General features: G+C 50.9%; 1 protein-coding gene across 2 annotated transcripts in view; it reads left to right on the top strand.

The window, feature by feature from the left end:
- Positions 1 to 15640, top strand: part of SHB (SH2 domain containing adaptor protein B) — a 135968-nt gene extending 120328 nt beyond the window's left edge. The window contains exons 6-7 of one of the 2 annotated variants that reach the window (XM_042963968.1): positions 1587 to 1854; positions 14784 to 14857. In XM_042963968.1, coding sequence (XP_042819902.1) covers positions 1587 to 1812 — 226 coding nt within the window. In that variant the 3' untranslated portion in view covers positions 1813 to 1854; positions 14784 to 14857. Of the gene's footprint in view, positions 1 to 1586; positions 1855 to 14783 lie in introns of both variants that reach the window. The other variant, XM_007089333.2, reaches the window with a different exon arrangement.
- The last annotated feature ends 1766 nt before the right edge of the window (positions 15641 to 17406 follow it).

The following is a 17406-nucleotide window of genomic DNA, read 5'->3' as shown; positions in this document are numbered from 1 at the left end:
GATACAGACTTTGGATCTGCCATCAGGGAAGGGGCAGGAACATGGAGAAGGATGCAGCCCTCGGGCAGAGGACCAGGGCCTGACTCCCAATGCTTCCACCTGTGTGAGGATCACCCAGCAGGTAGCTTTGTCAGGTCTCTGAGCCTCTTAGCCCGGAGGCTCAGGAACACAGTGAAAGGAAGGAAAGCCCTTTGTAAACTTTGAGAGGCTGTGCTAGTGCGGGTGGCATTATTTGCTTGCCCCAGGAAAGTATCATGGTCTTCCTCTGCTTCTAGCTAGGCAAATAACGCAAAGGTCCCCAGAGGAAATATGTTGAGCCCCCCAGAAGCATTTGGCAGGGCTTGAAGCAAACAGCTTCATACACTAAAACCCTAAGATGCAGGATTGCTGTTCCCCAGACCTTCAGGCCCTTAAAATCAGGAATAGGGTCTTGAATCGTCCCAGTCAAGACCCTGGCTTTGGGATGGGAGAAGCAGGCACAGGAAGGGGAAAAGACCTTCCCAAGGTCCTGGGCAAGTTGGTGACAGAGCCCCAATGTTATTACCCTTCTGAGCCCCACAGCACTATATTTTCTTCTCCCATTTTCCGCATAAACCCTCTTGGTATTTGAGGCAGATTTATAAAATCAGATGTCAGATTTTATAGCTCTCATCTTTGCTCCCACAGTTCAAATGCTATAACTATAAAAATAATGTTTTGCCACGTATGAGTGTGTGTGTGCATGTGTGGTGTCACACTCGCACACATGCACACCCTTCCACTTTGCTGGGTGAGGCGCCCCTGCTCCTGGTTCTTGGTACCCCACACCTGCTTTTTCCTGGGCAGGTCCCCTAGTGAGCAACCACTGTCTTCTTTCCAGCCAGGGGTGATTTCTGCCATTTTTAATGCCTTTTTTTTCCTTTTTTTTTTTTTTAAGATTACTTCACCCGAGAGGAATATCAGAAACAATTGCCTTGGCAAAGCTGGCTTATTAGAAATGCTTTAATTAGAACTTTTTTTTTTTTTTTTTTTTTTTTTTGCTATTTTCACTTTGAACATCCACATGCTGCTCATGGTCCCAGCCAGCATGGGAACCAGCCTGCCACATTCTCAGCAGACCTTCAAGGCAGGGCTGACAAACAAGTCAACAGTGTGGCTATCACTGCTGTGTTCCTACTGTGCACCAGGCCTCTAACTGGGCAGGGAGACAAAGACATATCAGACTCTAAGCTAGTAGTCCTGGCAAGGGGACAAGCAGGTAGGTGAGTGCTGTGATATAGGGAGGTATGGCAGAAAATAAGCGAGGGAGGGAGAAAGTTAAGTGAAGGCTTCCTGGAGGAGCTGGCATTTGAGCAGGGCTGAGGAAGATGACAGTTTATTGAGAATAGCAAGGTAGAAGGAGAGTTAGGTTTGGGATTGGAGGAGAGGTCTCTGCAGGACCCATTCTTCCTCTAGTCCCAACTAGTTTTTTCAGTTGTCCCTACCACAGAACCTCCCCCCTTGGCCCAGGTGACCAATAATATTATGGACACAGACATGCCTTAAAAACTCTGAAGTCCTAGTCAGCCCTCTCCAGCTCTTCATAACATCCCCATTTCTCCCGCAAGGAAAGGGGTTCAGCAAGACTTGGGCCTTACCTGTGGCCATGACAGCTCTCCGCATTCCCAGCTCTTCATTCTTCTGACCTCCTGCTTTGCCAAAGAGCAGACCACGTGCCCATCATTTCTACTTGACACTCAAAGTGTATACCCCGCCCAGACTGGACAGAGCCTCCCAGGGAGAAATGCATTTACACAGTGCCCAGCAGGGCTCTTTGTGGTCTCAGGTACCTGAGAGACGTCGATTGGAACAGGCCTCTGCAGAGTGTCCTGTGAGGTGGGTAGAATTATACCAATAACAATGATTAAAAATATGGGGCATTGTACAAGTGAGGATAAAACCACTGGGGAGGCAAATGTATAAGATCGAGTGATCTGGGCAAGCCCAGGTTTCAAATCCACAATCTCCAAACGTTAGCATAATCCCACTTGGAGTTCATATTTTCAGGCCATAAAAATACCTTTTCTGTCTTGAGTTATTCTCATCTTAACCAAAAATGTATTCTATGAAGAATCTAGGGCTGTTTTACTTTTTTGCAGGAGTTGTGCTTTTAAAAAGCAATCAGTTCCGATAGTAAGTTAACTTTTTGAAACTCAATTACTTGCAGCCATGCTGAAAAAAACTATAATTAATGTGGTCAAATCCTAGCCAAATAATAAAATGAAAGCTTTGTTGTGTATCAAGGCAGAAATCAATTTCATTAGGGAGCAAAGAGCCAGAGATTTAATTTTGAGGAAATTCTCCACCCTGTGGACAGAGGTTGTCAAGAAGCTGCCAGAATGAATGCCCAACACAAGAGGACTCACCCTCCAGAGCCCAAATTACTGAGGACTGATTGACCTTTCAAAATTGCATTTGCATACCTTCCAAGTGTGGCCTAAGCCAGTGGGCTTTTGCTCTTTAATGTTCTTGGACCTGGTACCCCTTTTGGTTTGGGTCAAGAGGTGAATGTTATCTGCACCCAATGACACTGGCATGTCAAGAAGATCCTGTCCTTTGGAACTCGGGATGAGGTGGCCTCAGAAGGTCAGTAGACATGAGAAAGGAGTTTAGCAAGGACTTGGGGTGTGCACATTGATGGTGGGGTCATTTCCAGACAGCAGGGCTGAGGGCAAAGCCGGACAGACCCACTAGGGACGATGCCCAGTTGCACGACCCCAAATGCAAGGGGAATAGTGAACAGCAAGTGTGACCAGAATGGGAAAGGACAGGAAATTCTGCCCTGTGAGGACATCTGGAGAGAGAGCAGCCTAAGGTCTGCTCCTGCTTCTGTCTTCTGGTATCTAAGAGGCCTTCCCAGGGCAGAAGGAATGGGCTGTGACCCGCAGGAACCAGAGCTCTGAGCTGAGGCTACTATCAGTGAGATGCACTAAATTCAAGATGGACTTTCCTGTGGTCAGAGCCATCAGAGCTTGGAAGGGATTTCCTGGCTGGGGAGTAAACTCCCCAATGCTGGGGGTAGGCAACAAAAGCTGGACACCAAGTATTATGAATATTGCAAAGGCATTTCCATCGTGGGACCGCACTAGAATGGGGGTGCTTAGACCTGCATGTGCATCAGAATCTCTTGGAGAGCATCTTAAAAGCAGATCTGGTTCCAAAGAGGCCCAGGGAGCCCCAGGTTTGACAAGTCTTGAGGGACTCTGATGTGGGCATTCTGAGGCACATTGAAAGAAACTATTTTTGAGAAACATCCACTCTTCTCCCAGCCCTGGGATGCTGGAACTTCTGTAATGCAGATTGAGTCCTTTTGTTTAATAGCCGAGTTGTCATTCCTTCCTTGTCATGTGATGTGAGCATCTCCTGTGTGCCAAGTTTCAAAGGTTTACAGGTTTGGGGAGCCTGGGTGGCTCAGTCAGTTGAGCATCCAACTTCAGCTCAGGTCATGATCTTGTGGTTCATGGGTTTGAGTCCCACATCAGGTTCTATGCTGACAGCTCAGAGCCTGCAGCCTGTTTCAGATTCTGTGTCTCCCTCTCTCTCTGCCCCTCCCTCTCTCATGCTCTGTCTCTGTCTCAAAAATAAATAAACATTAAAAAAAAAATTTTTTTTTTTTAAAAACGTTTACAGGTTTGCAGGACCTCAGGGGCCATCTAGTCCTGTCCCTTCGTTGTATTGATAGGGAAATTGAGGGCTGAGAGGGCAGGAGCCAGGGCTGGGATCAGGTTCCTGATGTCCAGTTCAGAGATCTTTTCACTTGCTTTCAGTGGACTTCCGGGAGCATTGAAAACTACTCCCATTTCACACATGAAGAAATTGAAGCCCAAATTCCAAGGACTGTTGGGAGTTCTTCCACTGAGAACCACTGTCATTCACATGATTTGCAAAGGTCCTTAGCCAGGGTGTTTGGGTGGCTTACAGTCAGCAGTGTTTGAAATTCCAGAGAGGAGAAAACTACCCTCGGGTTAGATACAAGGTCACTGAGCAGATAGATCTGTTTTGTTTTTTTTTTTAATTTTTTAGGTTTTTATTTTATTTTTGATAGAGAGTGCAAGTGGGGGAGGGGCAGAGAGAGAGGGAGACACAATCTGAAGCAGGCTGTAGCCTCTGAGCTGTCGGCATAGTGCCTGATGTGGGGCTCGAACTCACGGACCTTGAGATCGTGACCTGAGTTGAAGTCAGATACTTAACTGACTGAGCCACCCAGGTGCCCCAGATCTGTTTTAATTTGAAGTCTTTAAAGACCCCTGTGCATTTTCTTTTCTCTCTTTACTTTTTTTTTTCTTTTTTGAAGCAAAACTGTAAGCTGGATCAGGTGCTTTGTGAGCAAGTCCCTTCCTTGCCATGCTAATGGACTCCCTCTTTCAGTTAGCAGAGGAAGCCCCCACCAGGACAGGAGTTGGGTGGGAGGATACTGGGGGCAAGCCCTGTGATTTAAGGATGAGATTCGGGGTGTGGGAGATTGCTGCTTCCCCCCTGTCTGCACCCCCACCCCACTCTCCCTCTCCACTTTGTCATACCCCATCTCTGCTGACAAGACGTTATAAAGACTATTGGTAGTGGCCAAGACTCCCCTACAACTGATAGCATGGGGGCGTGGCATTCTGGCCCCTGATTCGCTGGGAAATTAGAGCAAACCTCCACCACTCTCTGGGTCTCAATGTCATCTGTAAAATAAGCAGGGAACCAAATAGTCTCAAAAGCCTCTGCTTGGTACTTTACCTGCCTCAGAATACATGGGTGCCTGGGTGGCTCAGTCGGTTAAGTGTCTGACTCTTGGTTTCGGCTCAGGTCATGATCTCACGGTTTTGTGGGTCTGAACCCTGCATCGGGCTCTGCACACTGCTTGGAGCCTGCTTGGGATTCTCCCTCTCTCTCTGCCCTTCCTCCACTCGTGCTCTTTCTGTCTCTCTCAAAATAAATAAATAAACTTAAAAAAATAATAATAAAGAGGGGCGCCTGGATGGCTCAGTCGTTTAAGTATCTGACTTCGGCTCAAGTCATGATCTCGTGGTTTGTGGGTTCGAACCTAGCATTGGGCTCTGTGCTGACAGCTGGGAGCCTGGAGCCTGCTTCAGATTCTGTGTCTCCTTCTCTCTCTGCCCCTCCCCTGTTCATACTCTGCCTCTCTCTCAAAAATAAACAAACATTAAAATACAATTTTTTTTAAGACACCTGGGCACCTCAGTTGGTCAGGCGTCCAATTTCAGCTCAGGTCATGATCTCACAGTTGGTGAGTTCAAGCCCCGCATTGGGCTCTGTGCTGACAGCTCAGAGCCTGGAGCCTGCTTCGGATTCTGTCTCTCTCTATCTGCCCTTCCTCTCCTCATGCTCTGTCTCTCTCTCTCAAAAATAAACATTAAAAAATTTTTTTTTAATTTTTTAAAAAAGAAATGGTGAATACAGAGCAATATGCACAGTAGTACTTACTTAATAAATACAGTGCAATCATGTATGACCAGTAGTTTTTAAGCAGAGAAACTTCTTTCCTCATCTTTCCTATTCTGTTTTCAAGTGGAGCCCTGTGTGTGACAATGTACTTTTGAGAGGGTCATGAAATACCGCTTGATGTTTGGGGAAATTGATGCCAGGGAAGTAAACACGCTTCCCATTGTCACCCAGTGGCAGAGCTAGGGCCAGAACCTAGGCCTCACCACCAGCCACGGGGGCTGCCCAGCTGGAGGAGATGGTCCTACAGCCAGGAGTCTGCCTGGCCATCCATGGCTTCTAGGCTGCCAGCATGGCCATGAATGACAGACCGGAAGACAGGAAGACACATTCACTGCTCAGCCCAGACCACATGGAGCCAGCAAGACAGACCAGATGGGCAGCAACTTGTATGTGGGCTCCTGCAGAGCAGATGGAAACAAAGCCATGTCAGAACCCCAAACCTCGGCACCCGCCAGACTTGCTCACGCACTGCCCAGCTCAGACCTCAGACAGTCTCTGTTGGGGGGGAGAGGTGTGTGTGAAAGCTCCATTCCACAGATGAGGAAACTGAGGCTGAGGAAGCCACAGCTCAATGTAGCAGGGCAAGGACTCAGACCCAGGTGGCGGTTCCACAGGTGGTGGTTCCTTTGAGAATGGTTCTGCTTTCCTTGCCAGGCGCGTCCCCCCTTGACTCAGCCTTTCCTGGGTCAATCCCAGGTCTCCAGCTCCCCTGTGCCTTTAAAAGCCATTGTGCGCCTCCAAGTCCTCTCAGCCACTGGTGCTTACCGCCACAGCTGCTTTTGCCCACCCTCTGCTGGGTCCCTGGTCTGGAGCTTCCTTCAGGTCTGGCCTGCCCCCCACCCCCATCTGCTGTTTGTGAGGAGGGTAGGAGGTTGGTCCTTGAAAACAGCCTGGAGCCCTTTGCAGCCAAGCAGTTTGGCATACTCTTTGTGTGTCAAGCCCTTAAATGTGGAGCGGGATGACCTGACCTTTATCAAGTGTTCACACTGCATTCATTCACAGCTAAGTTCTCACTTACCCTGATAACTACTGTGAGGGTGGACTCTTGTTATTCCCATTTCACAGACGCAGACTTTTGGGCACTGGAGAATGTGGGTGTGTGGCTTTAACCTCAGTGCCACCGGAAGTTGAGACTGGATTGTTCTTTGTTGTGGAGGCTGTCCTATGCATTGTAGGTTTGTCAGCACCCTTGGCTTCTACCCAGATGCCAGCAGCACCTGAGTTCCCAGGCACTGCTGAATACCCCCCAGAAGGGATGAACTCACTCCCACAGAGAACCCCTGCTCCAAGGAGCGTATGGGCTGGGAAAGGCTTGTCCCAGTACATGGAGACCACTCTGAGCTGAATGCATTCTGTCCATCTATTGGCACAAGTGTTAGGACTGCTCTTATCATCGTGCTGTCCCTAAGCCTGGGCGTCTGCTGTGCCCACTGCTCTACTTGTCTTTCTTCCTGCACTGAGGCCAGCCATCCTGCCCTGCCTTAGTGCTCCTGGCTGGTGCTGGGGTGACCTCTACCCTCCTCGGACGTCCCTCATTGGCTTGAGAACTTTAGTGCTGGAGGGACCCCCTCCACCTTTTCCAAATGAGAGAAACTGAGGCCCAGGGAGAAGGTACTTGCCTGGCGCATGACATCATCGGTGGGATCAGAGTTTGAACTCAGGCATCTGACTTCAGTCTGGCCACCACCACCAGCCCCCACCTGTCCTAAACACAAAAACTCATTCCCGTTCCCAGAAGAGTACTGATTAGAAGTAAAGGGGAAAACAAAACAAAACACGCTAGACCCTCTTGCCTCTTCCCAAAGCTCTGACAGCATTACACATGTCACCCCCACCCCACCTCCTCCCCTCCCCTTGCAGTTTTCGTGTGCACTTGGCAGAGCCTGAGGACTGATGGGAATCCTAAACAAGGGGACTGCAAAAGTTATCCAGCCTACCCTGAAGCGTCATTACCCTTTTCACGCCTCCAATAATGGGAGGCTTACTCTGCTGTCAGCCTTGATCATTAAAATCCTCCTGTCTAAAAGTTTGTTAGTCTTCTCCTGAGAAAATTGCCTAAAATGGATTCATTTTGACCTACCCGCTGCTCTGTGTGGCACAAAACAAACCTATGCCTTTCCATGTTTGCTGGGAGAGGCTTCTGCCAGCTCCCCTTCTGCCTGGAGATGGCTTTTTGTCATGATTTACTGAAGGCTCTCACCCCGAGCCGCCAACTTAGAGCTTGAGAAATGCCCGCGCGTCTCAGGAAGGCTAATCGCTGCTGATGCGTTTATTGAAAGTCCAATTATTTGGTTGTAAATCAAGTCATTTGGCTCAGCAGCATTTACATGTAGACATTTGTTCGCAATAACTTGACATATGTGTCTTTGGTTTATCGTTGTGAAGGCTGTTTCAGAAGGCCCTGGGCAGCACGCAGGTATTTGCCATGTGGACTTCTAAGCCCCTTCCCCCAGCTCCCTGGACTCCTAGACTATCTCAGCCAGAGGGGCCTCCGTACCTCCAGCTCCTTGCATTGCAGTTGAGAACCCCAGCACACAGCTAGAACAAGTTGCTGCTCCCTCCAGTCCCTGGTCCTCTCCCCTGTGCCATGGGCATCTTGCAGATAATGATGCCAGCCCTCCCAGCATCTTTGTGAAGCCACAGGCTGGTCTGGTCATGGGCCAAGGGTGGCAGCTATCACTGCTGTACATCTTTGTGTCCCAGACTCCTGGACCCTTTTCGGGAAGTTCACAGCATGTACAGATGCTAGCCTGCATGCAAGTAGGGCCTTGGGAGCTGTCAACCAGGTTGACAGGGACCTGTCCCTGAAGGCTCCCGGCACTTGAGTTCTGGATATTTCTTTCCCAATGCAGGCCCAGGGCTCTCACATCATGCTTCTCTGCAGGCACTTGTGAATGTTTCTGGGGTTTCTACGCATTGCTCACAGGTATGTTGAGGAGAATTTCTCTGTAGACACACACACCCAGCCAAATATCCCATCTCACTGGAGGTCAAAGAGAAGGGAGGAGGAAAGCAGACATTCTGAATCACAGAGCCATCTGCTTGCACGGGCAGTGTTGCCAACTGCGGGGCGGAGTTAGCCGGGAACAACCTTTTTTGTGGGAACCTAGGTGGCCATGAATATAGGAGGTGCCTTGCCATGGGCACCCTCCAGGCTGGCTCCCTGGGGATGCCAGGTCCCAGGGTCATGACAGATCAGGGTAAGGGCCAGGCCTAGGACCCCACCTACCCCCGCATGGGCAGCACAAACGTCTGTGTCCATCTCTACTGCCACAGAGGGCTGGGCTTTGAGCGGGAGCACTGGCTGGCATTCTCATGCTCATGGAGGACGTGGGAACTGCGACATTTCATCCCTGAGAATCATCCTGCAACCAGTTGCTGAGGGCACTTCAAATGCCCAGGAAGTCCATGGCTCTAAGAGGGAACTTGTCTCATATTTGTGCTTCGTTTCTCTAGGCCTGGGCAGGGGGCATTGGCTGCCTCAGTCACCCCAGCAAGGATTTCTTCTAGAAATCTGAGGAAAGAGGGGCTTGACCCATTCTTCCTTGTGACCTCCCTCAGGCAAGACTTGTCTTTTGACTTGAGAGGTGCAAGACTTTGTACCCCCTAAAGGGGTGACCCTCTGGGTGCTCCTCATGACTCTGCCCCTCACTAAGCTTGCTCAGCTGGTCCTCACTGGCTGTCCTAGGACCAGGGCTATCCAGACAGAGCAGCTACTGTATCTGACCTTGGAGGAAGTGGCTTCTACCCTGTCTGGGCCACACTAAGGGACGGTACAACAGCCACCAACCTGCCCTTGAGAGCTTATAGACCAGAGAGGAGGTTGTGTGGGGCCTCATTGCTGGCTCAGGGCAGACCCTCACCAGATAGCTGATAGTTGGATGGACGGATGGATGATGGACAGATGGACCAAGTGCCCAGCTGTGGGCCAGGCTTATGCTGAGAGCCCAGAGAAAGTAAGGCTTGGCCTACTGAGAAACGTCACAGTGAACAGACAGGATTCTTTTTTTTTTTTTTTTTTTTTTAAGTTTATTCTGACAGCATGAGCAGGGGAGGGACAGAGAGAGAGAATCCTGAGCAGGCTCCACACTGACATCGTGTAGCCTGATGCAGGGCTCGAACTCAAGAACCCATGAGATCATGACCAGAGCTAAGACCAAGAGTCGGATGCTTAACTGACTGAGCCACCCAGGCTCCCCTGAACAGACAGGATCCTTGACCTCAGGAACTCACAGAGCTACAAGGAAGCCATGTCTCAGGACAGAAAGAGTTCAAAGGCCCACCTAGACACCTGGATCCATCTGGTTAGGTGGCTGAGCAGGAGAAAATGAGGCTGCAGAATCAGACAGCTATAGTGAAATCCTAGCCCCGCCATGTGCGATGGGACTTGGCACTCAACCTCGCTAGCATCAGTTTCCCATCCATAAACAGTGGTAGATCTACCAGCTTAGGAGCATTGCTGTGGGCTTCCATGCGATAATATGTAGCAACAGCTCAGCTCCCTGCCTGGTGCACAGTGTGGTTTGAACAGTGCAGGTGGCATTCATTGTGCAGTGGCCATGGGGAGCCATGGATGGTTTTGAGCCGAGAGACAGTGTTCTGGGGCATCTCCGTTGAGAGAGCAGTTCCCCAACCACCTTTTAGTAGAGCTGGACCAGAGATCCTTGCTGTGTGTGGATTCCTGTAACCAGGTTCTACGCAATAGTCCCCAAAGGCAATTTCCTTGCCTTCTCCTGCATAAATATTATATGCAAGTATTTTTAAGTCATTTCATCATGAAAAGAAGCGATTTAACATAACTATTACTCAGGATTCTTCATGAAATATGCATCAAGCAATTAGGTCTAAAAGCGAGAGGTGAGGCCTTGTACCCTGCTTGGGCCGGCAGCTGCGGGCTGAGTGATGTTTTATTAAAGCCCATGATTATGAGACGAGGTAGGGCCTGTTATTAGGCCCGGCACGCCAGGCACGTTTGATAATCCTGGTGATGAGGAGGTGCTTTTTGTGATGATAATGAGGGATCTAAACGCAGTGACAGCCCCAGCACCCCCAGCCTCCGCCAGCCTTACATGACTCATTAGACAGGTCACCCACCGGAGACACCCTTAATTGTGACTTTGCTCTCGCAAGATGTCCTATCAAAGGAGACAGGCCTGACACAGGAGCCTCGCGGGCGGCCGCAGCCTGTCCAAACTCCCTGGGGACCAAGGCCCTCCCAGAAGTGATGATGGCGAGGTGGCGTGGCCGGGGACCTGGCCCACCTGGCCCTGGAGGCAAAGAGCTCTGCGTTCTGGCTTCAGCCAAAGCCCGCCTTGCCGTGTGCCTTGGCCCAGGGTGTTGCTCTCTCCCACCTCAGTCCTCCAAGGCACCCCAAGAGAAGCTCTGTCCAGAGCATCCACAGCACCCCTGGGCATGCTGGTTATCTGATGCACCCTCTTTTCTTGCTAGAAATTCTAATTTTTTTCTATTCTTATGCTAGTTGTCTTCTGAATTGAGTTGGGAGTAATTAAAGCCATCCCTTCACAGTTGTTTTTATTTTTTTTATATTTTTTATTTAAAAAAATTTTTTTAATGTTTATTTATTTTTGAGAGAGAGGGAGAGCCAGAGCATGAGCAGGGGAGGGGCAGAGGGAGAGGGAGACACAGACTCGGAAGCAGGCTCCAGGCCCTGAGCTGTCAGCACAGAGCCTGACATGGGGCTTGAACCCACAAACCGTGAGATCATGACCTGAGCCGAAGTCAGATGCTTAACCAACCAAGCCACCCAGGCGCCCCTTCACAGTTGTTTTTAAATCTTCAGCTGTTGTAAAGTATCATCTCATTCATGGGGACCTTGTGACCCATCAGGATATATTATCAGGATATATTACACATCTCTTGGGTGTGTGTTGACAAGGTTTTACCTGACCTATTCGTGAGTCAGAGTTTGACAGATTGTTTCAAAAAGCAAGCTCACCTCTCAGGGCCTGCCAACCTCATGTGACGGGTCTCCATAGCTGGGGCCTTTAGCAGTCAGGACAAGCCATCCCCAGTGCCTGAGATGACCTTTCCATGCCAGCCCTGTGCTGTCTCTGGCCCACCATCAGCCCTGTAGGGTAAGTACCTAGGGACTGAGGCCAGAGTCAAAGAGTCCCTTGCACAGGGTCTAATGTCTCTCCCCTGCCACCTTACCTGGCCTCATACGGAGTGTTGAGGGATTCTCTCCTGGAGCTGAATGGTACTAAGTCAGGAGCATGGACCCTGGGAAAGGCACACCAGGGAGGGAAGCAGCACCACCGCTGATTGCTGTGTGACCTTGGGTCAGCCACCTGACTGAGCCTCAGGACTTGGCACACAGCCTGAATCACAGGAAGTGCCTGGGAAACATTGGCCGTAAAGACCATTATGACCAGTGCCCCGTGAGAATAAAGACTGGGGGCTGTGAGCAGCAGTGGAATGGGGCATGAGGCTGCCTCCAGGCCCCTTCCTGCGAGAAGTCCTCACAAGGGGGCAAGAGCTTATGTTTACACACATGGAATCCAGGACCTTAGGCCCAGAAGCACCCTCAAAGGTCATCCGGTTAGCCTCCCCACAGATCCAGTGGTGCCAAGGACAGAACCCACCACCGCCAAAGGACCGCCTCAGGTCCAGAGAACCACGGGGTGCAGTGCTTGAGCCCAAGGGGAAGGGCCACTCCTGCTGGGGGCTCCTGATGTGGGAGCCAGCTCGTGGGCCTTTATCCCTCTACCAGGGGATGGTCATGCCTTGGACTGGGCGGTCATAGGGCCTGAGTCCTCTGTTATGGTCTGAGTTTTATGACTGGCCTGCCCCACTCGGCACAGCCTAGCTCAGTTACAAACCTGTGTCTACTGAAATACATGTGCCAGAGGCACTTCAGGGAGGTGCTAACAGCTGCCCTGCCTCACCTATGTCTGTTGAGGAGGAGGCATCATTGTGGAGTTTCTGATAACCTGGTGGCCATTCCGAACCTGTGGCCTGGGAACAGAGGGGCCTTCTCTGCCTCTGGTCCCATCAGCTGTTTTCACCATCCCTGCCACTTCTCTTGCTGGGTGTTTTAAGAACAACCACTATAAAAACGTCCCATTAAACTATATGAGTTACTTCTCTTCACCTCCTTAAAAAGTAAATCATCTCCTCCTGCCATTTCCTTTCTGTGTTGCCAGCACAGCTTTGGCATTCTGGCCTGGCTCACAGCTATAGCTGCTGTGATCCAGTCTTCCACATCGTATGCTCTGCACCCCAGCCGCAGATCTGTGGTCTGGCACCCAAAACATCACCCCACTCCACTCACAAAGAGGAGCATGACTGTCCGAGGCTACACGCCCTCTGCTCCCTCAATCACCTGCAGCTCCAGCCGGTGCTCCGCCCCGCCCCTCCCCCCAACCCTTTGTCCAGGCAGAGCTGAGCTCATGGCCTCAGTGCACAGAGCTTTTTAACTAGTCCTAGTTTCCTTAGCCACACAATCTCAGCACTTCATTCAAGCAGTTACCACCCTATCCAGGCCGGCACAGATTCGTGATCTCTCCCGTGTGGTGGGTAGCTAGTCTTCGCTTAAATGGGGTTGTACGTTTTCTCACTTACTGCACACGCCGTTCCCTTTCTAACAGCTTAAGCAAGTGCGCCTCCTGCTTCTCAGATGTGTCGAGGCAATTCTCCAATGAAATGACCCTTCACTGAGGAGCAGAACTTGCCACAGGCTCTGTAATTAGAACATTGTCAGCCTTAAAAAATCTTGATTTAAATTTTAGTTCTTTACAGGAATTATTCTCTCTAGAAACATAATTGCTCTCCGAACGATTTCCTTTAAGCTGAGGGTGACATCTCTAAATACATTATTATGAGCAGATGTATTGCTCAGTGCCCGCACTTCATTAAGCATTTGCTCTGCCATTTGAAAATGGTGCTGGAGTCCAAATTGATGCATTAACAGAGCGGGCGTCCGTGAGCGCGGGGAGCCCAGTCCTGACTGGAAGAGACGTGGTAAGCCCTCCAGTGCCCCTGTGGGAGCAGTCGGAGCAACAAGAACTGGAGCTCAGCCTCGCCAGGGGCTGGGCCTTGGTCTCCCAGAAGCAAGGCCCCTGGGGCTGGTCACAAGTTATCAGTGCCAAGGGACAGACTCTAGAGAAGGCAGCAAGAGGTCAGAGTGCCAGCTTTCTCACTAAGTGACAAATGTGAGATAAATTGGACTGTGCTTTGGAAACCAAGCATCTACAGGTTTGGCAGCAAAATCATAAAAGGCCAGGCTTAGAGCTGAGTGGGCAGGGAAAAGGCAGCTTGGGCAAAGGCAGATTGACAGAGGAGTGAGTGATCTGATATGGCCAGAGACCTGGGTGGAAGGTGGGAGGACCAGGGCCAGGTACTAGGGCCAGGTGGAAGCAGCATGGCCATTGCCATCTGAGATCTGTGCCCCAGCCAGTGTATGCTGGTGTAGGGGCACGGGGCTGCAAGGGGCACGGGGTCCAGGGTTCTACTCTGATCTCCAAGGGACCCACCCACTGCCCTTTTCAGCAGATGCCATGCATGGTGTGTCCAGGGACCGGGCCCTGATCTGTGGAGCTCTCAGGGGAGTTGGGAAAATGGAGAAGTAATTGCAATTCAAGGAAGCAAGTGATGGAGGCACGAGTTTGCTCGGTGCTGTCAGAGGAAGGAAGGAGCTCTGCTTGTGGTAGCCTGGAAGACTTCCCAGCAGAAGAAACACTCAGGTTGGGCCTTGGAGGAGGAGGCAGAGTTCACTGAACAGAGGGAAGATGCACAGAAAAGGGAGTGCCTGCAAGGGGGCAGAGCTGGGGAAGAACACACATACCCCCGACATTCCCTTGGCTAAAATTAGTAACATGTTTACAGAGGCTGCAAGGGAGGCTGGGAAATGTAGTCCCTGGCAGGGCAGGCAGCCCCTTCCTAGTGGCAATAAAGTAGTATGGAAGGGAGAGCATCAATTTTTGGAAAACAGCTCACCTGTCATCCCTGCTATACTGTTTTCTCACCTATAAACTGGGGGTGATGAGACCTGCCCCGCACACTTGCCAGGGCACTGGGGACTTAATCATACTTTTCGCCTGGCACACACAGCCTAAAAACTTGTCTGTGTCAGCAATAAGAGGAGCCAAGTCTGGGGGCTTGTTTTCCTGAGGAAGCCTTTCAAAAGCTCTCAAGATCCTAAAGACTCTCCAGCAGTGTTTGCTGCTGGTTCCTGGTCTATGCTGGGCTTGGGGAGCTCTGGGGTGCAGCTGCATTTCAGTTGGGCCTGAGCAGCATGGCTGTTTCAGCCTTTGTCACTGCAGATCCTAATAATAACCTCTGTGTTTTGTTCACAGGAGCAACCAGGGCTTTATGCACATGAAACTGGCCAAAACCAAAGAGAAGTACGTTCTGGGTCAGAACAGTCCCCCATTCGACAGTGTCCCAGAAGTCATCCACTACTATACCACCAGAAAGCTGCCCATCAAAGGGGCTGAGCACTTGTCCCTCCTCTACCCTGTGGCTGTGCGGACCCTCTGAGCGGACAAGCCCCACCCTGCTCTGTGACGGGGCCCAGACTTGGAGGAGCTGGAGGCCCCCGCCCACCAGCCCAGCCGCTGTTGCAGGCGGGGTCCAATTTGTGTCGTGTGTATGGTACTAGCACACCACTGCATGTCTCTAGAATGCTGTTGCCACTTATGGGGGCTGGAGAAAGCCTGGACAAAGACAGAAGGACAGCCAACACGCCACCCCAGCCCCCACCCCCGCCCCCTCCTTGAGTTTCTGTGAATTAAAATATTTGCAAATCCAAAGAGATGCCTTCCAAGATGAACAAAGGAGAGCAGCTCCGGAGGGGCGAGGGGCGGGGCGGGAGCTCCCCGGGTTGCAGCTCTTTGTTCTCCAGCTGTCACGAATTCACACCTGTGGGGGTGGAGGGGGGGGCACTACGGTTTTCCCACCAGGGCCCCTGCTGGTGCTGGGAGACAAATGCGGGTGCTCTGAGAGCCCAGAAAGCCCCAGGAGTCTGGCTTCCCCTGTGGTGTGTGTGTATGTGTGAGTGTGAACACATACACGAGAGAGCATGGTCACACACAGATGTGAGTAAGCCCACTAAATCCACTGTTAGTCACTCAGTGTAATCACTAGGAGATCTTCAAGGAATCATTGTGCAGTCACAAAGAGGATTCAATTATTTATGAATAGGGTGTGTAAATAAAATAGTCATTTAATACATATTCTTATCCCTTTTTTTATATGTACGTATATATACCACAGGGGGTCTCTGAGGAGGGCAGTGTTTACCTGCTGGTTTCGTTCCCAGAGCAAGGTGTGTCTCTGGGCGTGTGTGGTACGACAGGCCCCTGGGAGGGAAGGAAGCAGAGAGGGGTTTTCTTTCCCCGCCTGAGAGCCAACCTCAGGACCGTGCAGCAAGGCCCTGCGTTCAGGCTCCAGCAATGGTAGCCTCAAGTGTTGACCCACCACCCAAGCTCTCCCTTCCGCCTATAGCAGCCCAGTGATGGCAAGTCTGTGCAGAGCACCCAGCAGTCTACAAAGGGCTCTCCCATTATCTGGTCAGCGCCACCCTGTGAGGCATTTAATGTGGGGAAAGGGCGGCACAGAGAGGGAAAGTAATCTGCGCTATGTCACATAGCTTGTAAGCGAAAGAGGCTTCTTGAGTCCAGACTGGCAGCCTCCATGGCCAGTGCTTTGGCTATCCATGGCTTCACTGTTAACCCTGCTCCTGAGGGAAAACAAATCCTAACCTCTCAGGGGGACATGGAGTTCTCTTGGTCATCCATCCATACTGCTTCCCCGCAGATAACACACACATTCCCCCGGTTCACCTCCATCTTGCCTCTGCCCTTGACTGGAGCAGGGATGCTCACCACACCTTCAGGTCAGGCTCCTAAGACTGTGAGGTTGCTTTTACTTGGTTCCTCCTCCTTTCCCTCCCACTCACCCACCACCACGCTATGGTTAAATGCTGGTGGAAGACATAGAAGAATCCCACCCAGCAGCATGACAGATAATGGCTTCCATCTGCTGAAGGACATGCAAGGATCCAAATACGGCCCAAGTTTGAGTTTCAGTGCCTTCACCAAACACACTTCTTCCTGCCTGCCCAGATTGTCTGAATGGAGTGGAAGCTTGGTGACCGTCATCCCCAGCACAAGGGGCTGAGTTCGAACATCACCAGCAGTTCTAGACATTCAGCACTGCCCAGGCTTCAGAGATGCTTCAGGCTCACTGTTCAGATGTGGTCTCAGAGGCCCAGCAAAGAAAAAGGCCTTGCGGCTGCTGCCTGTCAAACCAGGCAGAGCAGGACTAAAAGCTGTGCCTCTTTAGGGTGCTGCTGTGGATTTCCCAGGTTTGTGGCCAAAGCTGTTTCCTTAGCAACCAGTCTTTCTGCTCAGTCCACCTCGGGTCATTCTCCCAGCCACCACAACCCCCCCCCCCCCAAAAAAAAACCTCTCCCACCTGCAGATCCCACAGCCTGAGCTGCCTCATGATTACCACTTAGGCCATGGCCTGACTCTGTCCTGACCTTTTGCCTGTTGTGCATTTTCCCAAATGTCCTTTGAGGCAAAAGAGTACCTGGAGTGATTCACATTCCCCCCACCCCCCTTTCTCTCTCTCTCTTTTTTTTTTTTTTTTTTTTTTTTTTTTTTTGTGAATGAGAAAATGAGTGAGGAATTGGCAGTTGTCCAAACAGAAGTGCCAAAGGAGACCGGACCCCAAGGATCCACTTAGAGGTTGGGGCTGTGGGAGCAGCCCCTCAAGCTGGGTGGGGTGAGACTGCATTAGCTTTCTCCCCCCTGAGCAAGCCCAGATGCCCACGGGGCACTTCCACTTCCGAGGCTGCTGGCTGGGACCGTCCAGCAGCTGTGTGAGCCTTCCCAGTAGACAATCTTCCACAACAAATTCCTCCTCAGGAAAGGCTCTGTGCCTGTCTGAGGAGGAACTAGGTTGTTTTGCTGT

Source organism: Panthera tigris, chromosome D4, assembly GCF_018350195.1.
Source record: "Panthera tigris isolate Pti1 chromosome D4, P.tigris_Pti1_mat1.1, whole genome shotgun sequence".
NCBI lineage: Eukaryota > Metazoa > Chordata > Mammalia > Carnivora > Felidae > Panthera > Panthera tigris.
Note: the sequence above shows the minus strand (reverse complement) of the source record. Positions and strands in the feature narration are given on the sequence as shown.